This window comes from Pieris napi, chromosome Z (genome assembly GCF_905475465.1).
Source record: "Pieris napi chromosome Z, ilPieNapi1.2, whole genome shotgun sequence".
NCBI classification, from domain to species: Eukaryota; Metazoa; Arthropoda; class Insecta; order Lepidoptera; family Pieridae; genus Pieris; species Pieris napi.
Genome location: NC_062259.1, coordinates 9,774,374 through 9,801,937, shown reverse-complemented (window position 1 = coordinate 9,801,937; position 27,564 = coordinate 9,774,374). Strand labels below are relative to the sequence as shown.

The 27,564-nt window shown below is 33.0% G+C and overlaps 2 protein-coding genes across 4 annotated transcripts; one reads left to right on the top strand and one right to left on the bottom strand.

Annotated features, from left to right (window-relative positions):
• The first annotated feature begins 25 nt into the window (after positions 1 to 25).
• LOC125062204 (PAN2-PAN3 deadenylation complex subunit PAN3) lies at positions 26 to 16,185 on the top strand. 3 transcript variants are annotated; one of them, XM_047667954.1, is made up of 17 exons: positions 26 to 121; positions 8,579 to 8,703; positions 8,786 to 8,877; positions 8,947 to 9,036; positions 9,130 to 9,237; positions 9,531 to 9,624; positions 9,730 to 9,810; positions 10,937 to 11,035; positions 11,124 to 11,363; positions 11,611 to 11,765; positions 11,887 to 12,008; positions 12,380 to 12,482; positions 12,792 to 12,928; positions 13,124 to 13,196; positions 13,697 to 13,812; positions 14,702 to 14,864; positions 15,370 to 16,185. In XM_047667954.1, the coding sequence occupies exons 3-17, from the start codon at positions 8,806 to 8,808 to the stop codon at positions 15,484 to 15,486; spliced, it is 1,770 nt and encodes a 589-aa protein (XP_047523910.1). In that variant the 5' UTR covers positions 26 to 121; positions 8,579 to 8,703; positions 8,786 to 8,805; the 3' UTR covers positions 15,487 to 16,185. The 3 variants fall into 3 exon arrangements, with proteins under 3 accessions (XP_047523910.1, XP_047523909.1, XP_047523911.1); XM_047667953.1 differs by lacking the exon at positions 26 to 121 and adding an exon at positions 8,183 to 8,312; XM_047667955.1 differs by lacking the exons at positions 26 to 121; positions 8,579 to 8,703 and adding an exon at positions 8,214 to 8,312.
• Positions 16,186 to 16,687: 502 nt separating this feature from the next.
• On the bottom strand, positions 16,688 to 25,797 carry LOC125062203 (1-phosphatidylinositol 4,5-bisphosphate phosphodiesterase gamma-1). Its single transcript, XM_047667952.1, has 12 exons — positions 25,147 to 25,797; positions 24,550 to 24,688; positions 23,884 to 24,046; positions 23,614 to 23,814; positions 23,238 to 23,353; positions 21,985 to 22,915; positions 21,568 to 21,749; positions 20,586 to 20,763; positions 20,293 to 20,358; positions 19,354 to 19,545; positions 18,411 to 19,236; positions 16,688 to 18,108 (listed from the first exon to the last, which is right to left on the bottom strand). The coding sequence occupies exons 1-12, from the start codon at positions 25,502 to 25,504 to the stop codon at positions 17,867 to 17,869; spliced, it is 3,594 nt and encodes a 1,197-aa protein (XP_047523908.1). The 5' UTR covers positions 25,505 to 25,797; the 3' UTR covers positions 16,688 to 17,866.
• Positions 25,798 to 27,564: the final 1,767 nt, after the last annotated feature.

The window sequence follows — 27,564 nt, the reverse complement described above, 5'->3', positions numbered from 1 at the left end:
TCGAACGACATCGAGCACTCACAGACAAAGAGGAGATACCAAAGTTATAGGTGTCACATTAATCAGTAATTATTGTCAATATTTTTGTGCTGTTACGCCTAATGCTAAATTCCTAGACTAGGTGAGCTCTTAGAATAAATTAAGCCTTTGTTGTTTGTTAACCAGTCCTTAAGTGTTTGTTTTAAACATTATCCGTCACTCAAAGGCTTGGCTTTGGGCTGTGGCTTGCAAACGTTTGCAAAGGCTTGCCGACATATTGTCGTTGTATAACAATAATCGATATCTTTTGTAGAACAATAATAATCGATATCAAAGACAATTTTACTTTTAATAGATCAGCAATGTTTACATAAAAATAAGTCTACCGAAAATTGTAGCTATATTGTGATGGTGAGACTGATAAGCAGGAATCCATGATATCTAAGGATAAATTCAAGATTCAATCATGGCGTTTTGCCAGAGACTGATTAAGAGTTCTGACCGCCCTAGGCTATTTTATCAGGATGCGCCCCCGCCAGGTACCAGGTGTATTATGATTTATGGCCGGTCTAAAAAGTAGTACTTATATTAGTTTTGACTTTGTTTACTAGTGAGAAAATTTTAGCATGGTTCATACTATCTATAAAAATTTACAGATCTGCAAGCGAAACAAACGCTGTCCTATCATTTGCACGACTTGTAAACATTTTTAGCTGACCATACATAAAAGCCTCACAAATTATACGACCAAAATCATGACAGGCTTCCAAGTTGGAAACCAAATCAATGTCGTTTTGGCCACATTACTCCTATTGGCTTAGTTTCTATGGACAACTTAGTTGTTGTGGCTATTAACCATAGACGTGGTCATCTTAATGTGTGATGTTGGTTTGACTTTAAGTTATTTTTAAAATATTTAGACTTCTGTTGTTGTCTTTAAAAAAGACGAGAGGTATCAAATAAGTGAATCAGTTGGTCACTCATTGTCAAAAAAATCTTAATATTATCTCCACATTCGGGAGCATATCTGGAATATTAAAACTTTTTATTAACTGCAACAGACCCTTTGGGGTTCTGGCAGAAATATAGGCCAAGGTCTCAGATTTTAAAAACTGTGCCAAATGGACGCATTCTTCTGCAAAGGTTTCTCCTAAATCATTTAGTTAGTTGTTTTAAGTCCTTTGCTTTACTTCTAATAAATCCACTGTTGTCTAGTTCATACAGTTATCATAAGAAACCAAACGTTGTTTTTACTGTATTATGATTTTTGTATGTGGTCACTTCGCATCTCTTGATTGCCTCTGATTCAAAATTTTTAAGCTCTTTTTCGTCACGCAACGTATTAAGATAAGCAATGTCTCATAAAGAGTAACAACGTCAAATAAATCATCAGATCTTGCTTGTAGCTGTAGCTGTGTACTAACGATTTGAAACTTTACGATCACAGAGTTCCAAAGGCACAACATATTTTGATCTCTTTACTTTGATTTTTTTTCGAGTTTTGACAAATTTTTAGTACCATCGATACTAATTTGCCATCTGCTTGTAGATCCAGTTCACAGTTTATTTAGTGTTTTGTCTCGGTCTAGTTGAAATATGCAGGAGGTGATGCTAGCGAAGACAAGATTTCAGTGCGCCCGCGCCCCCCTAGATCGTCGCGCCCTAGGCTGCAGCCTAATTAGCCTAAGGGTTAATCAGGCCCTGCGTTTTGCTAAAATTTATTTCCCACTATTACAATATATTATACAGTGTAGTATAAATAAAACTTTGTAAATTTAATATGTGTATCCAAATCATGAAATATTTAATAGGTATCGATAGTATTAAAACAAGTTAGCGTTTATAGTGTTTAGCCGTAATCAATAGCACACATAACTTCCAACTATATGTGCCTTACTTTAATTTATGTAAACGAATTCTTGTATTAGAGGAAAACGATAAGGGGAGTCAGGCGTATCCTTAGTAACGTATTTATGTGTCCATCATGCGTCTGAGTAGCACCTCGTACGTCTCTAGTCTCTACACAAAATGTTGAGACGTAAAGTGATTTAAAATTTAAATGACATTATTTGTTTATCTTTAGTAAATTATTAAAACCGAAATGGCAACTTAAATATCTAAACATAACTTTAAAGATATATATATTTTAATTGTCATGTTAAAATACGTAACTATATATTACTATTAGGATATAAAAAAAAAAATTGGTTGTTTGTAAAGTAGGTTTACGATCGAGATGTTTACGTGATAACGTCTTATTGGTGATATAAGTTTTTGGGAAGTAAGGAATTAATGAAGATAAATTTTTTTTCAAATTTTAAATTACATCTATCGTTTTATTCACGCTTTTGATGATAAATTTCGGGTGTAAAATGACAAGTTTACCTATTCGACTATGATATCGCACCTTGAAAACGACAACGTCACTATACGAAAATCAGGTTATCTTTACTGTGAGCGCCACCTTTCATTACTAGGCATGAACTTTAAAATGCAAAGACTCCTGTGAACGTAGGTCTCATAGAAACCGCTAGATGGCGTGGTGTTATGTCGTTTAAGGGGGCGGAGCGTATGACGTGGCGTGATATCGGCACATTTTTAGTAGTGACGGGGACGTCAAAGAGATAAGTGCTTGGTCTGTAAAGGATAACGTCATTTTTTGTTTAGTGTCGTTTTGCAGTAAATCTAACCGGTAAGTTATATGTTTTAATTAAAGCTATATCGTCTTTATCGTGAAAGTGACATTATTACATTAAGTTCTAACAAATCTGTAACGATTCATTCAGAGTATTAATGTCACTTTTCGTTTAATGACACTATTACTTTAATATCTCGTATTTTTTCGTCAACTTACAACGACATTATGTTAAAAGTGTCATTGATAGTAAATTGAATTCACTATGTTTAATTTGCTTTGAAAAGTGATATTGACACAGTTTCTTTAGTGACTCTTCACTGTCATTCCTTGTAAGAAATCACTATTATTATTTAAACTGTTAGAGACATATTAGTGATAAAGCCGATGTCATTTAAATTCTCTTCAAAAATAATCGAATGTAAGATAAACATTACGACACTTCAGAAAATAAGCCTTTATTTTTTTTGTATTTTCATGGTTATTTCTCTCTAAGTTAATTGGTAAACGTTTTAGTTTTTTTTGTGACAGCATTTTGCAAGCTTGACAAAAACATATCTTATTATTTACAGTTACAATGCCACCTCCGAACCCGCGGTCTTTGAAGTTAAAAAATATAATCAAAGATTTCAATAAGTTCGATTCCGAAGATAACTCATTCGCTTCAGAAGATGATCATCAGCCAAATTTTCCACATAATTTACAAAGCTCTGAAAATCCATCGCAAAAAGAAAACTTACGTGTTGCTGAGAAAGATAATAATAGGAAAGTATACAAACCTGCATTAAAGTATTATTCGCCGAACGTTGCGTCTGAGACAAAAAAAATCAGTCACATTTAACTGAGAGACCTAAAAATGTGCAGCAAACGCAGAGTTTTCGAAACAGAAAATCATCGTGTTCCTCTTGTTCTGGCGAAGATTTTTCTCCTGCTTCTGATGACGATAAAGAATACAAACCTTCTGCCGCCGATAGTTCATCGTCACATGATTCACTGCAAAGTACTACAAAGAAACCCGTTAAGCAAAGTTGCAAAGCTCAATACAAAACTACGCTAAAAAAAAATTCTTCACGTTCGTCTTCTGGATCGAGTTCTAGTATCTCTACTTCTGATTCCACCAGCACCAATTCTGATTCCGCCAGCTCCGACTCTGACTCCAGTAGTTCTTCTTCTGACACAGAATCCATCTCACGTGAAAAAACAGAGGGTGGTCCTCCACCAAAAAAACAAAAACAAATAGTTACACCTGAAAAAAAGCAAGAACCTACAATTACATTACCTGAAATACAATCAGTATCTACTTTACAGCTACTGAAAGACATTTACATGTCTTCGTCAGATGACCAAGATTGCAGTATACCTGAATCAGAACGCGATTATACAGACATCACTAATGAGCTCCTCAGCAATAACTCAGATAATCAATTCACTGTAGATAATGTTAAAAATTACAACCCTCCTATTAACTCCAACTCAACACACAATCATAACGGAAAAGCCCCCCCAGTCTCTTTAAAAACTATAGCCACTCAAGTTATTCACAGGTTTGGATTATCGTTGCCACCATACGACAAAACCACTGAAAACCAAGACGAATCGTTGGTAGTAGAATCACAAGTGGTCAATAACATAAATAATCCATTGCCACTGAAAACACTTGCGATGAGAATAATAAATAATGGCGTAGACTCGTCAAGAAACGTTGGCATGCCTTGTGAGCTTCCAACTGAATGTCCAAGTACTTCTTCACCGTCAAAAAAGTCGCGTAAACGAAAGACAGGTGTAAACAAAGCAGCTTTAGCTAAGAAACTACGCAATAGGGGTGTAGAGTACAAATGTTTAAGATCAAATACCTTGAAACCTGCGAGGGAAATGGGACCTACGTGCAATGATCGTTGTCGATTAAAATGTTCAGAGAAATTAACAGAGCATCAGCGAAAAGTTGTTTTTGACAGGTATTGGAATTTAGGATCTGTGTCTCTACAAAGAGAATTTATTGCCAAACACATGACTGAAGTAAAACCCAAATATCAATATAAAAAAATAGACAGCAAACGGAAACCTAAACATGCATTTTATCTAACTATTGACAACATAAAACAAAAAGTTTGCAAGATTTACTTTAAAAGGACTTTGGGGATCAATGACAGACCGATACGTACTGTAATCGAAAAACTGACTTCTTCTGGGATAATTGAACCGGATCTGCGTGGTAAACATGAAAAACATAATCAAGTTAGAGAGGATCTTCTGTCTGGCGTCCGACGACACATCGATAGTATTCCTAGAATTGAGAGCCATTATTTGAGGAAACAAACCACACGAGAATACATTGATGATGGTAAAAATATTACAGATTTGTACAATGACTACAAGAAAGATTGTAAAGACAAGGGTGAAGATTTCGTTAAAATACATATATATCGGAAGGTGTTTAATCAAGATTTTAACATAAGTTTTTTTATTCCTAAAAAAGATCAGTGTGGCGATTGTGTTGCGTATAAAAATGCAGAACCAGTTGAAAAAGAAAAGCTTCAAGAGAATTACAATAAACATTTGATAGAAAAAGAAAAGAGTAGGGAAGAAAAAACTAACGATAAAAAAGCAGTAGACGAGAATCATATATTAATAAAAGTGCCAATGTTCCTATTTTTTATTAAAGAATAAAGAGTTTTGTAATACATAAATTATTCTTTTATTTAAAACTATTTCTAATTTTACCTACTATCTAATTTTAGTGACGTTATTTCATAATCTGAAGGTTTAGTGACGTTATTCCTAATTTGGAGCCATATCACAAAATAAATAAAATACGAATGATAGTGACACTAAACGAAATTTTCAAAAAATACCGTGTTCTAAAGGGGTTGAAATCAAATTAGTATGCCGATCTTAAAACTGACTTTGTTTCCTATGAATACTGCTGAAAACCGGACTTAAAAATCTTCATTTAAGCCAAAATTGCATTCTTCGAATATTTTGGAATTTTGATCGCTTATTACTCAAAAGTACCTTTTTTGTGTAGTGACGTTGTCGTTATCAAGGTGCGATATATTACATTTTTCTTCATACATTCACGGAATGACTGGCAGCGCTCGAGATGAGACGGGAGATCGGTCCGTCTCTCTCTCGTTATACCTGCGATCGCGCTCGTGAGGTTTTGGTGTGACACAAGTTTCTGAACATGTCACCCGACTAAAACGATTTTAAAGACGTTATCACGTCAAAAATGTGCATGGAAAATGATTATGACTATTAATTTGCATGTCGCTAGCCGACGCTTATAGCAAAAGAAACCAAATTGCATGTTAAAAAGCTTAGAAAAAAACTACTGCAAGAAATACTGAAAACTATTCTAATAATAAGAATTTACTATGTATAACGTATAGGTACTTAGTTAATGAATTGTCTTACTACATGTGAAATTACTACGAAAATCATAGATTATGAAAATTACACTAAAAAAATGGGCGTACGTATGGATCGTACAATAATGTTTGGTAAAGTAAAATTTTTGATCGAAATTAATATTTTATCTATTCCCACATGTAGTTACGTAGGACGTTATGAATTTTTAACATATGGCGTATCAATAGAAGCGTTTCGATTATTTGGAGGTTGTTTACGCAAGCGCGATTTTTACAGTTGCCTCACATTCAGATTCCAAAAATTGTAAAATCTGTTTCACTCGGTTACTACTCTTATACGCACGACATAAAATAAAATTACGACGAAAAAATACCGAATGGATGTTCCATCGATGGTTTGTTCCTGAGAAAAAATATTGGTTGTTTGTAAAGTAGGTTTACGATCGAGATGTTTACGTGATAACGTCTTATTGGTGATATAAGTTAAGGAATTAATAAAGATAACAATTTTTTCAAATTTTAAATTACATCTATCGTTTTATTCACACTTTTGATGATAAATTTCGGGTGTAAAATGACAAGTTTACTTATTCGACTATGATATACATTTTTCTTCATACATTCACGCAATGACTGGGAGCGCTCGAGATGAGACGGGAGATCGGTCCGTCTCTCTCTCGTTATACCTGCGATCGCGCTCGTGAGGTTTTGGTGTGACACAAGTTTCTGAACATGTCACCCGACTAAAACAATTATAAGACGTTATCACGTCAAAATGTAATCTTATACGCGCTGTATGTTGTAATATTACTATGATTTGATAATCTATAATAATGCAGCGCTTAATTGCGACATATATGAATTATCAGCTTAAAGAATAAAATATATAGACCTATTTTTATGAATTACTTACTACTACTTAAAGAAATAACAACAACAGCTAATACTGAGAGCTATCTTTCCTTCATAAATAAAAAAAAAACTTTTAATCTGTATATATTTTTAAACATATTTCCTATGTTAACCTAAGTCAAAATTTGTAATAATTAACGTGAGAGTTGGAAGCTTTTAATAACAATATTTGTGTACTCACTTTAATTGTCTTTGGCATAGTATTGATTTGTCTATTTCCTTTTATTGTCTTTGGCATTGTAGACTAGGGGTGGTCGATATTAGAAAAACATCGATATTGATATCGATGTCATAATCGAAAGCCCAACGTCGATGTTTGATGAAGAATGAACGAAGGGAACGGTGCGCAGTTAATGCATACGCGTTAAAAGTTTTAATAAACGTGTTTTGTGGATGCGTTCGTAGAAGACATAATTTGTTTCGTAACTTGCATTGGCCGTGAGTTAACATCGATATTCGCTTCCGTTAACATCGATGTTACGATATTTTTCGTATAGCAACATCGATGTTTTTTGCATTCAATATCGATGATCATCGAATATCGAGCATCCCTACTACCATATCCATAGCAGTGTTGCCAATGCCAACGGGGGTTTCCCCCCAAATTTAGGGGAAATCAAGATGTCCAGGGGGTTTTTAGGGGGTACTTTATTCAAGATTTTTTTTCACACACGATTCAATAAAATTTATATTAAGCTTCGAATGCAATCAACAAACTAAACCAAATATAAACTTAAATATCGAAAAACAATAATTTCATATGTCAAATTTGTTCCTTCTGACCATATGATCAAATCATTTAAAAAATATCAGTAACAGCAAAACGCAGCGCGATATCCAGGCCGATGCCTTAGAAATATTAGAAGCTTATCCCAATGACATTTAATAATATTGTATTAGAAGAAAAAAACCACATTGAAGCAATTCGTTTTTTATTTTAATTCCGTCTCGTTTAACTGTAACAGAACAGATAAAAAATAAAAAGTACAGAAAGCTTTAAAAATAATGTATGAAAAGACGAAAACGTTAAGAAAAACTGAATTCAAAGAAAGAAAAGTTAAGATATAAAAAATAAGAATCGTTTTATCTCATTGTTATTATCATTAATATTATTCGGTCATTGATGAACATATTATATAAATATGTAAAATGTACTCAAAAAAATACAACAGCTATTTTCTGCTTTTTAATACTTTAACGTATATTTAATTCATATTTGAAATTACCTCTCAAACCAAGTGTACAACAAAAACTAGGGGTTTTTGATCGACATTTAGGGGTATTTGAAGTTGATTCTTAGGGGAACATTTTGTAGGAGTTGGCAACCCTAATCCATAGTGCTTACTGCTTACTGCTTATCCCTTATTCACTGTTTTGGGAATTGAGAGTTGTTTTCGTGTCTTAGAATCATATACATTGTAAGTTGTTCATTATCTTTCGAAATAATAAGTTATCTTATTGTAAAATAGCTAATAAATGTTCTTTTCACAATTAGTATTTCTTAGGCAAAATATTTTTGACCAGTTTTTACATTGGTGCTTACAATTGACGATCCATTTTTAATAAAATAGGCAGGACCACCCGCTTCTCGATTTCATGTAGTTTTACTATAATTTCTGATTTATAATTTTTGTGCTTTAATCTTGATCGCTTGTGATATTAAATTACTGTCATTAATATCCAGGGAACAACAACTTAAACATATTTTACATTATATACGTTTCGATGTCCTGAAAATGAACGAAGACAGCGCATGGTATTTTTGAATTTAGAACAGAAAGACCAGAAGACATTTTTATTCCTATACAGGTATATAGTCTAGTGTCTACTTGTTGCCTATGATTAACCATATTGAGAAAGGCTTTATATATAAATGTTTAAAATTTCTCAGTTCACTAGACTCAGTGAAAAATGGATCCATCAATTTATTTACCATATAGTCCACCTTCTCTGCCACAGGAGTCAAAGTTGATGACATATATGGTGAGTTACATTTTACAATTTCCTTTCAAATTAAGATTCTATTCTATCAAGTAGTTGTTGTTGTTTTAGAACCGGAACAATGTTTCTACACCTACAAGATCTTTAAATCAGTCATTTAATAAACTCACGTTGGAGTCTTCTCCGCCATCTGCTAGAAAGGTAAGTGTTGTAATTCACTGATACAAATAATTAAATTAAAAGTTATATTAATATTATTGATTTTTCTTTTATTAACATATAATTTTTCAATAGGTTTATGTTGGAGAATGTATTCCAATCAAATATTATACATCAGTAGCAATGCTTCCAGAATCACCATCAAATACACCACCTCACCTATCTGCTCCGCAAATACATCAGGTATGTTATGAATCGTATATTAATAACTTAGTAAACATGTTTTCAATTTCTAGAATTGCATTCAATGTAAATTTGTGAAAAATTTTCATTTCTCCTTCCCAACTAAAAGAATTTTGTTTTAAATTTAGTGATTCATTAATATACGATATTTAATAATATTATTATTTGATTGATATTATAGTAATTACGAAATGTTGTAGTAAGAGGCAGAAAAATCCTAATATCCAAAATATCTCAACATTGGTTGAAACAAATTGTGGTGTCAGGTGTCTATATCCATTATTTTGTTCCAGGAAAATGTTGGTGGTACAACATATTTCTATCCCACAAATGATGTTAATGCGTCTCTCAATACTTCAGGTGGACTTAATTCATCTGGTTTGATAGGTAACTATGCTTGATTGATATCATAAATAATACATTTATAACTCATTATGATACATTTTCTTGACTTTAAAAGCTGAGTATCATATTAATCTTGATTATTCACAGGTGGTTCAGAACATAACATGGCTGTCCCCTCCATGGCATATCCACAAATGTATGCACCTATACCTGCATCACCAATACAGGGTCAGTGACTTTTCTCAATATTTCACCATTACTCTTTATTATTAGGGTGTCTTAATTTACATTTCTTTTATAAATCCATTTTTATTCTCTTACTCGACTAGTGCAATTGTAGATGTTTAAACTATTCATATCTTCATATCACATTCATGTTTAATGGAATGTTTTATCAATTGTTGAGCATCTAAAGTATTGCCATGCTATCACTCATTATGAATGTTTCATTGCTACATAATTTTTTTAATTCACTATTAACTGTCATTAATTTTTTTTTTCACTTTTTTAAAATAAATATAGAACATAAATTATTAAGTGCTTGTCTTAAGACCAGCCTTAATGTGTCTAAAAGTAAATTCGGCTTAAAGGGATTTTCTTTGCTGACAATCCCCGCCTATACCAATCTCATTATGCGGGGATCAAAGGTGCAGCATACTACGCTCCTTGGAGCATCTTAACATTCCCAGGTTAAAATCATAATAATAATTACTATTCTATTAATCAATGTATTATCTTAATGACCAAGTGTAATCGCTATATTTTATATCATGGTACGGATTTATTTTGTTGCTAGTTAAATTGCAAGTTGGCTAAAGTTACACCTATTTAGTTAGAATACTAGTAGTAAGTCTGTTAAAAATTGTTAGTGACATTTTATAATGGCTGGGAATCATGACTTAGTAAAAGGCTAGTTTTGGATAATTTGCATTACTTTTAAGTTAAGGCTGATTTACATTATCTTAGTGTTTAGGAGAGTGCTTTAGTACAACTTGAAAGGCAAGTTCTTTAGCGTAGCGTTTACTAATGCAAGTAGCGTTTACATGTTTCAACTAAAGTACTATCCTAAAGCACTCTCCTAAACACTAAGATAATGTAAATCGGCCTTTAGCCATAGTACTTTCACAAGCTATATGCAGTACTGTAATTTATTTTGCATGCAAAGTAGCAAATATTATGTAGTTACACTATACTTTTTTATTTAATATTTTTTTCTCCTTGAAATTGTTATTATATGATCAAATACAATGTTGGAATATTAAAAAAAATAACTCTTGCTGATTGTTTAAGGAAATTGCTTGTTTTAAACATATTTAACAACTAACTGTTAATATTTTTTAATTTTTGTAAGCAGGCTTGGGTGATACATTTTACATGCCTGAACAAATTCGCTCTGAAATGCAGCAAATAGCTCAAGACCCATACACCCAACCAAATGCTCGCCAATGTCAAAGTGAGTAGACAAAAAATGTCTGTATGATTATTTAATATTATGTTTATCTAAAATAAAATGCAATTCTAAATTTTATTTGATCTTGCAGATCTACCTAATAGCCTGGATGATTATACAGAATTATTACCGCTGGAAGAGTTGTCCCCACATTCAAATACCACATCTTTTCGAGCCACTCATAGGATCCATGGTGATCAATATGCTTTGCGTCGTTTGCACTCATATGGGACAGTGCCATCTAAGCGTTTTCAATCATGGAAACAGATTGATCATCCTAATATAATACGTCTCAATCATTGGTTTGCAACAAGGGCATTCGGGGACCACTGTAAGTATTTTTAACTAACAACTTGTGTGTAACAAAGTGCTGCCCTTATAAAACACCAGTGAGTATGGTTTTTATTGTCTAAGTATTCACTTTATACCAATTTAAAAGACTCAATCATAATCTTTAATTATATAAATTAATACATATATGCATAACTCTGGTCTAACTTATCAGAAATAAGTCATGGTTTAACAAGTTTAAAAAATAACAAAGTTGTGATATAAATATAGAATGATGTTTTTAACAGCCATGGTGATTGTCTATGATTATCACCCAGCATCAGTTACTCTGATGCAAAGATACCTGGATGGTCGGACCCCGGGTAGCAATGGTGCTGGCAATGGTTCATACCATGATCCTTTCTCATCTGATCCAGATGCTCCTAGGCCCTACACACACCAGGTATAAGCTCTGACCGATCAATATACATATGTATGATTGCTTAAACTTACAATATTTAATTTCGAATTCCTTTATTGAATATATAAAAATTGAAATTCTTATCTTAACAATTAAATTATAGAAAAATGCGATGTTGCGAGCTGTGGCTGGTGGCTCTCTACTCCCAGAAGCTGTATTGTGGAGTATTCTGGTCCAACTAACTGCTGGTTTGCGAGCCATTCATGCAGCTGGACTGGCTTGCAGGTGAAATTTCTGACAGTTGTTGTGTAATGACATTAATCTGTTTGTTTGATTCTGACACTTGCGGTCTTTACATAATAAACGGATCTAATTTATTTACCCCAGGAGTCCGGAGGTACAGATTAACATAATCAGTTTAACTTTCATACACAAGAGTTGTGTTGTATATTACTTGAAAATGAAAATGTTTAAGTTAATGTTTTCTATGTTTTTATTCTTTATTATTGATTTATTGTTTAACATATATATTTTATACATCTTGTATAGAAAAAATTAAAAAAAAACTTAAAATTTATAAAATTCAATAACTTATAATATTAAAAAAAAAATCGCTTCGGATATTTGAGTTATACATAATTGTTTTGCAACTTTAGAACCTTGGACCCAACTAAAGTTTTGACAATGGGATGCAGAATCCGCATAGCTTGGTGCGGTGTGGCAGACGCGTTGCATGCTAATGAAATTGATATTAATCAGGTACGTTTGTGATAATTAAAATGATTAATAGTTCCGTAAATTAAATTGAAATCTTTAAAATTATTTATGGTGCTGTTTCTGTTTCACATATTATTTTCAGTAAATCGATTTTTTTATAACATTTTTAAAAATGGATCTAAAATTTATCTTATATTAGGCTTTTAACTGCTTTGAAGTAATTGAGGGCCATTGCTGAATATTAGTACATTTTCCTCCAGATCATGATCAAAAATAGTAAAAATTTAAGTTAATTTATTAATTATATATTAATTAAAAATGTAAAATATTTAATAATGTAATGAAACTTAGGCTCAGCAAGACGATTTGACAGCCTTGGGCAGGCTTACACTGGCACTTGCATGTCGCACTATTCACTGCGACAACTTGCCCTTGTCCATAGAACTTGTATCTAGGACATACTCGGTGGATCTCAAAAATCTAATTATGTAAGTATTTTACGATAATTAGGCCATAGTAATAGTTATTATTTCAACAAATAATGATTCTCTAATATTCCATTGTGTGTGTATATGCATGCAATTATTTGTGATATGTAGATTTTGATATGTTTTTAACAAGTCTTATCAAAAATGTTTGTTTTAGTATAATTAAAGGTTTTATAATTTTAATGTATTTTTTAGTTATTTACTGTCCGCTCCGCGCCGCTCCGTTACAGATCTCATGCCAATGATTGGAGCTAGGTTCTACACTCAGGTAAAATGATTTATTTGTATTGATTATTTATAAAATGTATAATTAAATTTCTTTGTTAAGCTAAAGCGCTATTAATGTATTTATGTTTCAGTAAATTAAGTTAAAAATGTATTTGTTTTTGACATACAGGAGCCATGCTTCGCGTTATCTTTATGAATCTCACGTTAATTCAAACACACATTTCCTGTTTTGTATCGTAAAACAAAACATGAATGTTGTACCAACAAAATACTATCCCACTTAAAATATGATTCTGTCTTATAGAATATTATAAAATGTGATATTTACAGCTTTTCATTATAAAACTAGGCAAAAATCACAACTGAGCCTAAATTTTCTATCCTTTTTAATATAATATTCAAAAATTGTATTCTTTTAGGTTACCTATTTATAAAACTAAATCGATGTATTTGCATTATTTTAACTTCGTCTAAAGCGATATTTATGAAAAGACTGGTTAAAATGGTGTAATTAAACTGATATTTTTATCCATATTGTAGGTAGAAGCATTTGAACGACGTACAGACATTCTGGAGAGTCATCTTGCTAGGGAGTTGGATAATGGACGCATGCTACGTTTGTTGATGAAAATATGTTTTATTATTGAACGCCCCGAGTATGTATCGAAATAGAACTATTTATGATTTTATTGACAATTTTTTTCGTGTTTTCTTACTCTTTTATCTAATCTTAATATGTAAATTTCATTGATATTCAGCAAATTTTCTATTAAGTAACTTTGTTAATTGATCATGCCATAAAAATGTGTATCTGCTTCGCGTCAATTCGATAAATAAACTTAAATCTTATAAATAAATACCTGCAACATTTTTTAATTTATTTTTATAACTAACAGCGTGTTCTCAACTAAAATGTGTTCCTTAAAATATCCTATTTTATTGTTTGTGTGGGAGAGAAAAACTGTTTACCTAAAATCTAAATAACATTGATTATTATGGGTAAAACAATATACAATTATGAGTATTTTTTAGATTGAATGTGTAAAGAAATATAGCTGCATTGCGAAATTTTGTATTTATATAAATTTAATATGAAATTTACTTTAAGTTTAATTATTCAGAGTCATGCACTCAGACAAAATCGTCATAAATTTGATCAGCCGTAAACATTCTATTACTAAACGAAAGAACGAAACAAACATCGTTCAGCATATTTGAATTAATATTTCAAATCTATGGCACACTTTGTACTAAGAGTACAGTAGTTCTGTGTTAGCATTTTTTTTTTATTTAGTCGGGTTTTGTACTCAATAATCAAGACATACTATATTATATATTCGTATGTCTCTCGGTAATAATTATACTAAAACATAATTATCTTAAATGCTATAGAAAAGATTAGTAGTAAATCATTTTAATTAATTTCCTACGCATTTGCACTCTAAGTCTCTCTGATTCCGTGTATTCCCATCCGTAAAGAATTTTGATATCCTAAAATAAAATAATTTATTTAAAAATAAATACTAAACAATTACTATTTTCCAGGTTCAATAGAGACCATAAATGGGCAGAGACAGGAAACAGATACTTACTTAAGCTGTTTCGTGATTATTTATTCCACTCGGTCACTACTGAAGGCCGACCCTGGCTTGATTTATCTCATGTCTCGAACTGTCTCAACCAGCTTGACAGTGGCACTGAGATTCAGGTACTTTTTATTCGAACCAATTTAAATAAACCTTTTATCTCCGCATTAAACTTAAATTTGTTTGAGGTAGGAATGGTGTAAATGTCGATTTATGTAATAAATTTGCGCTTATTATCGTTAATATATTCCTTAAATATTTAATGTAGTATAATATATTTTTGATATTAATTCCTTATTCGATTTTTGATTGACTTGACTGATCATCTATTTGGTAAAGAAATCCCTAAAAGTAAAGTGTAAACAGTGTAATTGAACAATTATATTTAAACGTCATTAAGTGACTGATCTTAAAGCGAAACCTGGGGTCTTTAAGGAGTCCCATTGAGTTAAGATAATTAAAAATTAGTAGTAGTTATGAATATAACTGGGAAATTGTGGCAAAATTTCGGTACAATAGAATGCCTTGAATTAATATAATTTAATTTTTTGAGTATAACTGGTCTTATGTTTAAATTACGAAAGTTATTCAAATAGGGCTCAATTTCAATATATTGTGTATTTCTAGGTGGGTTTGATGACTCGCGATGAAGGAAGCGTTTTGCTCGTGACGTACGCTGAGTTAAAGCACTGCTTGGAGCAAGCTTTTGCTGAACTGATGCAAGTCACCCCTCCCAGCCCATAACCTTCTATGTCAGGGTCAGAGAACTGCTTCGAATGCAGACAAATGGCCCCGATACTGCCCTATCAGACGTGGTACATTTATGGATAATTTATTTTAAAATTCACATAATTTACACGGTATATTGTTCAATGTCATTTGGACGTGTTGAAAAAATGTATAACTCAAGTTTATTCCAATGAATTTTTATTTTTCTTATATAGTTTATATATGATATTTTTTTTAAACTGCATGCATAAATGTATGAATTAATGTGTTTTATAAGGACGATAATAGTCGATTGGTATAGACATAGCCTACAGAATGCAATAGAATATAAAACATGATCTCATGTCTAGATTTCAAGAAATATATGTTGTATTGTATACATCCGTGTCTGAATATTGTATAGGTGCCGGAAGATTTCCATAGCCGCCTGAACAAACGCCACAAACATTCCATGTTGGTCGAACCAGATCAAACATACAATGAAGTTTGTAAGAATTTTATTTATCGATTGTTCACAAGTTTTATCATCCGTAGTTGTAAGTTTTAATTTTCATTGATAAAAGTTAATATGGTGTAGTAGAACAGTGTTATTGCAGTTTACTCTTGTAGTCGTAACTTATATCCCAAGTTTGGATAAAAATTGTCATTTTATGATATCTATGTAGAAGTAGATATGTGTATATTTCTCTTATAAATAAAGGCATGAAAAATAAATGTTTTTCTTTTCTTATATTCCATGTTTTATTAATATAAATGTATTTATCCTTACCTACAAGATTTACTGTCATGTCTCCTTTAAGGAATATATTTAGATTTGAATCGAGAAAAAACAACATTGACCCCATTATTCATAAAAAAACACTTGAGACAAACTAATGTCTCAAATTATGTTTACGCTATGATGACCAACTGCGTTCAGACTAATCTTTTGGGACAAAAAAATTATTGGACAGTTAATTTCAATAATTACACAACGAAGATTTATTGTTTCTTATTATAAATATATTCGATTCTAGTATCCAAACTTTAGTGGAACATCAATGAAAGATATTGCAAAAATTGTAACTTCTTATTGAGCTGAGCGTGCGCATAACTGTTATTACAAAAATGTATTATGGAATTTTCGTTCACACAAACTTGCGGTAACATATCTTCCAATATTGAGTCGCAATAGCTTTAAAAGATTTCGCGGCTCACAGGAAATAAAAACCACTTATTTAAAAAATTGTTTATTAAGAATACATACACTAAAACCGGGTACTATATCAAAGATACAGTAAACAAAAGGATAGTATGATAAAAAATAAATGCAATAGTACATTTGACGGTCACAGGGTTGTCTAGTTTTTCGCTTGGCTTCTAGACAACATATATTTTGAAGTAACTCTTCATATAATTTTGACTATAGCGTCTCAAGCTTACGTATAATAGCCACTAGTTTAGAAAGCAGCGATCCTGATTTTTTTTTATTATGTCAGTAATAATCAGTCTACATTTTATTTTACAATTTAAATAACGTGAACTTAGACCTAAAATAACTTACATAAAAATATTATGCGTTTTAGAAAGACTAACATTATATAGATAATATCTTCTATTATGCAATGGATTAATACATAACATATATAACAATAAAACTATTAATACAATCATGTATTCTATATCGCAGAACCAAATATTGCTATAACATAAAAAATGCGTAGTTCACCACTTAAATATAATAAATTTACGAACACATAATATTTCATATAGAAAAACTGTTTAATTGCGCTATTTTAAGTAATCTTTAGTCTCTTGCCAAAAGAACATAGAAAGGGGAGTCAAAATACTGAAATGGCTATAATTGGGTGGGTTGGTGTACATGGTAAGAGGAGAACAGAAAGAATGGACAAAGGTAACAGTAGTGATGACAAGAGAAGTAAGGGAAGACAGGTATGGCGTAAGACAACATAAGAATATAGAATGGAATAACCAGCGTGGGACAATATGGCGATATTTGGGGGAGGCCTTTGTCGACATAATAGTAATAAATTACGAAATATATTCAATTAAATTTATTTACGATTTAAAAAAGACTAAGTTTTATTTTTAGTTTTTGTATATCGTCTTTGTCAAATTTTAGTGTTGAATAGAGTACCTCAAGTTAACGGTGCAATTAGACATTATTTTTTTATGAATATATTCTAAAATGTCTGTTAAAATACTATTAGGCTTCGCTATCATCTAGCTCCTATACCTTATAAATTGCTTTATGAAGTTATAATAAAAAAGTGTTATATATTTATATACGTATAAATTTATGCCATAGTCTAGTTGACAGTTTAAAACTCCATTTAAAATAACGGCGGAAATTTTAGAGGTTTCTCACAATGATTGTTTGCATGTTGTATTACTATTATGACATACATATATAAATGAGAAGTGAGGATAATTCTAGTTCCTCAGAATAACCATTAGTTAAAGTTACCGATCGGTAACCTGTACGCAGACATTTCAGGGGATACACAGCTTGGCCAACGAAATTGGGATCGCCAAATACATCTTCATCTTGAACGACAAACCTTATTAATGCCATGTCTGGATTCCCAACGACGAATTCACAGATATCATTCCATATTGGATTTATTCCATTATCAGCTGTAATTAATACACCAGTGCAACAATATTTTTAGATGTCAAGAGATATTTATAAACGATTTGGATATTTGAGTACGATTTTCGAGATCAAATTTTTATCTTATAGAATAGGGGGCAAAAGGGCAGGGGGATCACCTAATGTTAAGCGACACCGTCGTACATGGTATTACGAATAGTATTTCGGTGTTTTTCTTTCAAGAAAATAATTCGCAAAAATAAAAATTTGTGTTTATACCTAAAGTATTTTACAGAATCACCAAGCTTGTATACTATAAATGTTACTAATTAAGCAGAAAACATACCGACAGTCTTGGAGACCAACTTGACGCCGCTGTCATACTCTGCGCCCAATATTTCGACTTCCACAAAGGGGCTCGCTGTTCCTCTGCCCGTTTTGCACAGATGCCTCGCCCCTATCAAACGCAACTTCACCGTCATCGGCCTTACTTTACTCTCAATACACCGTTTATCGTATGGGCTGTAGTTTTCGTCAAACATGAATTCCGGTTTCAAAATATAACCACAACCACCGTTCTCTTTAAACTTCCCCATATTGACTTGCATCGCTTTATCGGGTGTTTGATAATTCAGTGCTACCATTTGCGAGCCGGCGTTCCAGAATGCTAATGGGTTATAATTCGACGAGTCGATTCTTTGACCCTTGGGGTAGATTCGGCTAAGCTGCACGGCGTGGTATTTCATAAAGAACGCAGTCTCTTGGGAGCACATGAGCCGTTCGGCCTTTGTTTCCGGAAACGATGACATCTCGTTGAAAATGAATCCTTTGTTGCGTATTCTTTCTTGGTTGAAAGTAACTGACCGGCAGTAGACTATGAGATCGGACATTTCTTTAGCAATACGCCAGGTTCGTTCCATTTTTCTATGCTTTAGCGAGCGGGCACTCGCGCTATGGGCTGCTTCCTTTATAGCTGAGAGCCACTCTAGGGCATTCTCTCTGGTCGGTGCAGCCATGTCAAATGGAGCGCACATAGATGGGCTTTGGATGCGAACAATCCATCGCGCAGATCCACTTTCTTCGCCAACAACGAGTTCAACTACGGCGCCCAAAACATCGACAACGCCTTTTTGTAATGAGCCAAGCGCTGCGGATTCATTTTCAAGGCACGCCTGAAATTATAAGTTTTGTTACGTGAAAGAATAAATATATAAACGTCAAACCGATGTTTATATATACGTTTTTATCACTGAAATTCAGACGCGAACAAAAACTTGCTTGTAACTCACAATATTGGGCATATGAGGAACTTCAATCTCTTGCACATAATTAGCGGGAAACCAGTGATGTTTCTTGCCGCCGTAGTCTCCACGCCACCAACCTTCATCGGGTTTATCCACATTTGTAATTATCGCGTGTTTACAGAACGACAATTCATCGTCCTGTCTAGCTCTATAATCGTATAGGGCTTTTACTGTGATCTGTAATTCATATGAATTTTAAATATGTGTATCAAACATTGGGGGTTAAAGCAACCAATATTCGACCAAAAGTCCTAACTATTTAACTACAGTAAACCTCATCCGAAAATGAAAATCAATACAAGTTTATAACTATGCAGGATTTTATCAAAAGTAATTTGAATAATAATTTTTACCTATACATTCATTTTAAATATGAAAAAGATTTTTTTAACGGGTTCATATTGCGAAGCTGTAACTGATTTTCGTTTTCTCGTAATCTAACTATCGTGGATGATTCTACCAAACTATGGCAATACATAATTAATAAAACCGCAATATTTGCAAATAAAATAGCAATATTGGTGATAATTCTGATAAATCTCTAAACTTATTTAGTTTTTTTAATCAAAATATTCCTATATATACAATATAATAGAAATTGAATATCTAAGTTTGTAAAAAAAACATTAAAACTTATACTTGATCTAGTTCTGGTCCATAAGAATTAACACCATTAATAAATCTTTCTATCTATTTTTAGAAACTACGGTAACAAGCTGTGTTCAATTGAGTTTTATTACTAATACAATATAAATATAAATACTGCATATAGGCAATATAAGGCTATTCCTATCTACCTAATTACCCATAAAGTCCTCACCAAAATCGTAAAACCTCACTAAATCGTTTTGCATGTCTGGTGGAAGTGAAGAAGTGTGTTAATAATGTAAACATTACAAAAAAATAGCAAAGTTCAACTATTACCTTTGAAGGAAACGAGGAAGGATCCATGTACCCTGGTGTTCCATATACGGAGCTATCATCCGGTTCCTAAAAACGATCTTATTAAAAATATTCGACTACATAAAAATATCGATTATTTCATCAGCAATAACTTTAAGCAAGACAGTGCTATACTGTATATAGTACTACAGATAAGTAGGCGCTGACGACGGATAGCCTTTCAAAAACAAATCAAGGAAAATGCAAAACGTGTAACCTTGTTTTACAAATCTTCAGAAAGATCGACATGAATATTTACTGAAAAAACAACTTACAGCAATCAAGCGACGAACAATGTTTTCGCTTATCGGAAAGCAAAGTTTAACTTTCTTGTATAAAGGATGTTTCTCATAGTACGACACCAACTCTACCAGACTCTCAAATTTGACGGTACCAATTGTATACAACCGTCCCTCCTGTCGGATCCTGCAGTGTTTTATCTCCCTTTCCGTCCTAAAATATTGTCACTGCCGTTTATATCTACACTTATTAATATTATAAAAAGCAGAGATTTTTTAAGAAAACTTAGTCTAATAAGGTGTTTCACAAGATTTTTCAGAATATTATTTAGTCTTCAAGACAGTCAGACGAAGACATGATACCTACGGCTGCTTTGTGTCCCGTGTCTGACGTATAAATAATAATATTTTAACTATGGCTTTTGATAAATTAATGATTGACATGTACCTTTATTTAATAACGCTTTTTAAAGCTATGTTTTGTTTACTATTAATAACACTTGTTTTCATACTGTGAAACTTAACTCAAACTCAAAATAACTTTATTCACATAGGTAACCAAGTATACTTATAAATGTCAACAGAAAAGATGTTAAATTAACTATAAGTTTACATTTACTACCAGTTCGCAAGCCAAGGGCGTAGAGCGGTTAAGAAGAGCGGGCAAGAAACTCTTCGCAACTCTTTTTAATTGCCACGTTTTGAGTCATACAAATTGTTTGTAAGGCAGAGCAGCCATAAATATTTGAACTGGAGCAAATCAATCACTAGGATTAGAATCATTTAAATAATCGTCAAATTTATAAAAAAAATTTCCGTTTGACAGCTTCTCTAGTTAAAGACGAGAGATCGGTCAGGAACTTCTTTTTTGTGCAGAACAATTCGTTTATTGAGGTTGCTATAGGTTATATTATAACACGACAAGACACAGTTATATAAAAATACAATTGAATCATAGTATAGCTCGTTTAAATTATAAGACATTTGGAAGATATCAAAATCTATTTAAATTACATACCTGAAAGTGATTGCATAGGAGCCGTGTTCTTTTTCACTAGGCCTTACAAGAAAAGCGCCATCGGTATTAGCTTTGCGTAATAGTTCCTCTGCTTGGGCCCGTGTGCAATATGGATGGTACCACTCCTTCCCTTCGTGCTTGTTTGGCTGAGGAACCGGCTCTTTTAATGTTATCAAGAATTCCTAAAAATAGCATATATGTATTTGTTATACCACATGATTATAAAGCAAACACACACGTATATCGCTGTTAAGCATGCGATTGACATACTTGAAGTCGCACTGCCAACTGTAGGCCGTGACGTCGACCCAAAAGTCGACCATCTACGACCAGGCTGATCACTTACTTTCCCAAATAAAAATTACCAAAGCAGATATACGTGTCATCTCCACACGCATCAAGTTATGTAAAACTTACTTGACTACGCAAAGGATGCGTTCTATAATGAGTTATCAAGCTGTACAAGCTGTCGAAACAAACAGTATCAATCAAATAATACTTTGTTATCCCCCTCTCTTGCTTCAATTTTATACGGCAGTGGTTCACTTTGCCTTGTCTCCAAAATGAAAGGCAGTAATCTCCAACAAATGTTACACTTTCCCTAACAAGAAATGTGCCATCGCCTAGATGGGAATGCGCCCTCAATAGATCCTCGGCCTCTTGCCTATTGCCAGCTAATTTGCCGTGGAACCAGCATTCACTAATATGTAATTCGTCTGGTGGTATACTGGTCGTTTCACTCTCATGTTCACCGTCGCTGTCTATATCCGCTTCCCCTGGGGTACTGTAATGCTCTGTATAATACAGTTTGTTCTCGGTAAGAACAAAAGCGTGAGGATTCCATTCCTTGTCAACGGGATCTTCGAGAAGAAGAATTCCATTTTTGATAGTATTTCTCAGATCAAGATCTTTTCCTTCCTCTTGACGTACTGCAAATGAATTTTCTTCAGCACCTTCAGGTAGTTTTTTGTGTTTTAAAATAATTTTCCTCTTCAAGTCATGCGGCGACGGTAGGCAGGTCTCATTCTTTTCACATGGATGTACTAGAAGCATATCCCGAAAAACATCCTGGAAGGCGCTCGCCATTCGCCGTTGCTGTGGTAATGAGCAATTGTCTTCAATTGACAAAATCAATGGATAGTCTGAAGTGATAAAGGCGTGCTCCTTTATTGTTCTAAGTACATCCATGAATCTTATTTTCGTCGTCAGAGTATGACCGTGATATATAAAGGGTGTTCCGTCTGGACCGTCCCAACAATCTAATTCAATACACCGACAACCAGATCTCAGACAACGCACATACGCTTCAATGGAGGATTCACTTGAAAACTGATCTCCAGTCAGATAGCTGCAAATAATTTTACACATAAAGCGATAAAAGGGCATATGTATTATAGCATATAGAAAGATTTTACTTCCTAACAGTACCCCTTCACAAATTTTCATTTGTATCTTGATAATTTTTTAAATCAAATTATGTAATTATCGCCTAAAGAAATTGTCGTTTCGCCGAAATTCGAGTCACTAAAATGCGGAAGTAGTTATCACTGTCAACTAATTCTAATATTCAATAGGTTTGTAAAATGTTTTAAAGTAAAATTCAGAGAACTACATCGAAATGATAAACAATTTTATTCACAGACTGGAGACTAAAGTATGATGAGACGTACGTGTTATGAGATGACGAAATCCAATAGTGTGCAAGGGGTCTCGTCATGTCCTGCGTGACCAAATTATGTGCACTGTCCCAAACAGTATTTTGTTTTGAAAATAACATTTCGATGAACTGTGGAAAAAATATCCATACATTTTCAAATAATGAACTATATTAACTGATTATATATTTTGAGTATACGCATCTACGCAACCAACTTTATACACATTGAAGTTTCCATGTCCCTTTACGAAAAGTGATAACCTGATGAATAAGCTCATGGTAATCTATTTTAATATAAAAACATCACACAAAAAACCAATTTAATTAAAATGCTGACTTTGCAAATGGTGGTTTTGACACATATATGAAATGGATTCATGTAAACTTACTTCATGAAGTGTAAAATATGGTTCATGTATGTCCCTCTGGGGGTCTCTAAGATATTCCCTGATAAATTGTGACGTCAATCCCTCATCTTCACCAAGTCTATCATATTGCTCCACAAGAAGAAATCTTTGAAATTCATGAAGTGATATTGTGGTACCATTGGTACAATATATGGAATACTTATTGAATATATCATGAACATTCTGTAGAAAAAAAAAATGTTTGATTAGATGTAAACTTTTCATATTTAATTAATAAATAAATTGTCTTACATTTTCATCAAATATCAACTTGTGATAAAGAATAGAAAAGTCATCAAAACCAATCTCTCCCTTTTTGCTTGTATCAACTTCTTGAAAAATATCCCTTAGTTTGCTTGTTGATATTTTGCAGTTAATTTTTGGAAGAAACGCTTTAACTTCTTTTAGAGTGATTCTAAAAATTATAACAGAAATCAAAAGTATTAAAATATATAAAAGGAACATTAAAATATATAAACCACAATGATTTTCTAGTTTTAATTATACACACATCTACTACTCAAGTAATTTTAAATGACCAGCATGGCCTGCACTAGTACTTAACATCTACAAACTGTTATAGTCTAAGACCATGTCTGTAGGATTTGAAGAGAATGATCACTAAAGATAGCTCAATGTAATACAATATAAATTAATCATGGAATCTTATTAAGGTAATACGAAAATCTTCAGTGGCGCTAAATAAATTTAAATGATTTGTAAATGTGAAGCTACTAGCTTAGGCCTATTTAAAATATAACACATCATTTTTTTGAATAAATAAAGTAGAAACTAAGAGAGAAATTGTAGAAATGTAAATTGACTGCAAAAATAGAAATATTTTATACTTCTTATAAAATATATCTTAAGACAATGCAAAACACTGTTAACAATGGAAAACACTGTTAGCCGACTTACTTCTCATGAGGATTTTCAATTATATAGTATTCTTTTCTTAGCCACCTTTCAATTTGCAATGGATATGATGCATTCACAGCTTCCTCGATAAGGAATCTTATTCCCTTTATCCAAGCTTCAACCTCTTTATCCGTCTGAGCTAAAATGTAAACAACCTAATTTGAATTTCAAAACAGTATATTTGCCAAGACGCAAACTCAAACAATTGCATCCATAACCTTGACCATGCAAAATAGCAAAGTTTACATCAAGAATTCTTAAAAATATAGTTATATTTACAGGACAAACTGATTTTGCTAACAATAGACAGGTAAATCATTTTCACGTAACTCAAGTTGACTATAGTCAATACTATAGTATACCTATATAACTATATAGCTGACCTATATGGACTTAGAAATATGGAGGTATTGGGTTAGATTAATCTAGGTTATACTAGGCCTACTTCTAACCCTGGGATGGCCTCAAACTTGATATCAATTAAATTAAATTGAAGGGCAGCTAATCAACAAGTTTAAGGAGTGGTAAAGAGACTTATTTTCTTTAATATAAAACAAACTGTTTCTCGATATTATAATCTATGGAATATTTTCTCACCTGAAAAAGATGCCGACCGCAATTTGAATTCTGTTCCATAGTAAATTGTGAAACATTTAGAATTCTCTAGTCTCTTTGTTTCCTCTGGCCACCTCTCGAAATCTTTTGAAGATTTACCAATTCTTACTTCTTTTATATCGCGTATGTCTAAGGCACCTTCGTAAGAATGCCTCTGTGTTGATCCACTTCTGCACCAAATTACTTGATGAGTTTCGCGACGCACTAAAAGAGTACGTCGTTCGGGTCTTTTTCGCGGAAAAAATTTAAAGACATTAGAACCACGTTCGATATAAGAAATTAGTTGATCAGCTTCATGTATGAGTCTATCATTAGCCCCGTTGTAACAGACAGAATTCATTGCACTTCCTTTCTCAGTCAACTATAGCTATGAAAATTCAAGACTGAACTGAATACGATCTACATGGGACTGTAAAGCATGTTAAACACTCATATGCTATATATATTTTAATGTAACCCTATCGAATAGTAGCGAATAATAGATTTGTTTTATATCTTGTAGGATACATCTCACCGACGTAGTAAATATTAATGAAAACTAATATAATCTCAATAATATATACTGAAGAAATACAATAAAAATTGAAAACTGCTATTAGATCGTAGAATCGTGATTTATAATGTGCCAAATGTCAAACGCCAACTGTCATTCAGAGTTTATTGAACGCGGGCCGCAGTTTCTTGGCATGCATTATGTATCGTTAATTTTAAACATATTAACGAGGCCACTTACAATATTTTAAAAGCAAAATAATGCCCGTCGAATTCCTCTTGGACCTCATAAACGTAGACACGACTGTATACGTAACAAAACGAGTTTTGTTCGTCATATTACAAAAGTTACGCTAAAGTTTTTTTAAATTAGTTTACGGAAAGATTTTACTATTTTAGCACAAAATTAGTGTCCGCTAGAACAAAGTGAAAGGATGTCACTTATTATCATTATAACTTGCAGTCCTAATATTTGAGAAATAAAAATAATAAAGTTTTATACCTTTTTGATTAATTAGCAATTTTCGGCTTTAAATTAATAATAGTCAAATCCTTAGAAACTAATTTGAGAATTAAGAGATTATTAAACAGATGTTGAATGATTCGCTTTTTATGTTATTTTGCATACCGCGTATTTTTATAGACTCGATGTGGAAAATATTGTTCTGGCCACAAGAGCCTCATAAAATAAATACAAAGTAGGTGTGCAAATGTCTTAAGTTTGCTTATACCTACTATTGTTTGTTAACAAAACAAACAAATCACCTATGCCAAATTTACATAGAATTAGATTATCGCCTCGATAATATCATTATCGATAGCAATAAAATTTTATAATAAATGAATATGTTAACTAATATGTAATACATTCATATATTTTGTTAGTATCTAAAGCTAAATATAAACTAACATTACAAATACGTAAGCCACAGCCAGCATTGGAATACTTGGCGTTGACATATCGAACGAAGTTCAGTTTCGCGGTCACTTGGAGGGAAAGGCTAAATTAGACTCCAAAAAGCTTGGTATCCTCAGCAAGGCCAGACGGTACTTCACTCCGGGCCACCGCTTGCAATTTAGTATATAAAGCGCAAATTCGGCCCCACATGTACTCTTCTGTAGAACAGTACTCTTCTCACCTCTGGGCGTTGGCTCCCCAGTACCAGCTCCTTCTACTTGACCGTATTCAACGAAGAGCGGTTCGCATCGTCGACGATCAATCCCTCTTCGAGCGGCTTGATCCTTTGGCGTTGCGTTGAGATGTGGGGTCACTCTGCCGCATCACATCTTCTACCGCATTTACCATGGAGAGTGTTCAGAGGAGTTCTTCGGATTAATACCTGCAGCTGAGTTTCATCATCGGACGTCGAGGCAGAATACGGAATTCGACCCGTATCACCTCGACGTCCGCCGTTCCACAACTGGTCGTTTTTCAAGGCAGTTTTTTCCGCGCACCACCACTTTGTGGAACCAGCTGCCCACTGGAGTATTTCCGAACCAATTCGACTTAGGGTCTTTCAAGAAAAGAGCGCACCAATTCTTAAAAGGCCGGCAACGCACTCGCAAGCCCTCTGGCTTTGAGAGTGTCCATGGGCGGCGGTGTCACTTAACATCAGGTGAGCATCCTGCCCGTACTATAAAAAAAGTGAAAAAATATCTAAAAATATAAGTTAAGTATTCTTAATACAATTAACAGCTCCACTTGTTAAACTGGTGGTAGAGAATGGATTTTAAGACAGAAAGCAATATTATACCGTAATTATGGTGCGATGTGCCTTCCTTCTTAAGTTTATCTAATAGTTACATGCATATAACGTATGGCAATAGGCCTTAAATAATATCTAGATAGTCTACGGATATACTAGGGACACATTTTGGAAAACATGCTTTCTTAAACGCACGACGCAC

What these genes read in the sequence shown, in the direction of transcription:
- LOC125062203 (XM_047667952.1), bottom strand. Translation starts at nt 25,504, where the DNA reads ATGAATTCTGTCTGTTACAACGGGGCTAATGATAGACTCATACATGAA. An exon ending in ATTTCGTCATCTCATAACAC is followed by an intron (nt 22,916 to 23,237) that starts GTACGTCTCATC and finishes AATTATTTGCAG; the next exon opens with CTATCTGACTGGAGATCAGT. An exon ending in CTTCCTCGTTTCCTTCAAAG is followed by an intron (nt 19,546 to 20,292) that starts GTAATAGTTGAA and finishes TATGAATTACAG; the next exon opens with ATCACAGTAAAAGCCCTATA.
- LOC125062204 (XM_047667954.1), top strand. Translation starts at nt 8,806, where the DNA reads ATGGATCCATCAATTTATTTACCATATAGTCCACCTTCTCTGCCACAG. An exon ending in ACCTGCATCACCAATACAGG is followed by an intron (nt 9,811 to 10,936) that starts GTCAGTGACTTT and finishes TTTTGTAAGCAG; the next exon opens with GCTTGGGTGATACATTTTAC. An exon ending in GCAGCTGGACTGGCTTGCAG is followed by an intron (nt 12,009 to 12,379) that starts GTGAAATTTCTG and finishes TTGCAACTTTAG; the next exon opens with AACCTTGGACCCAACTAAAG.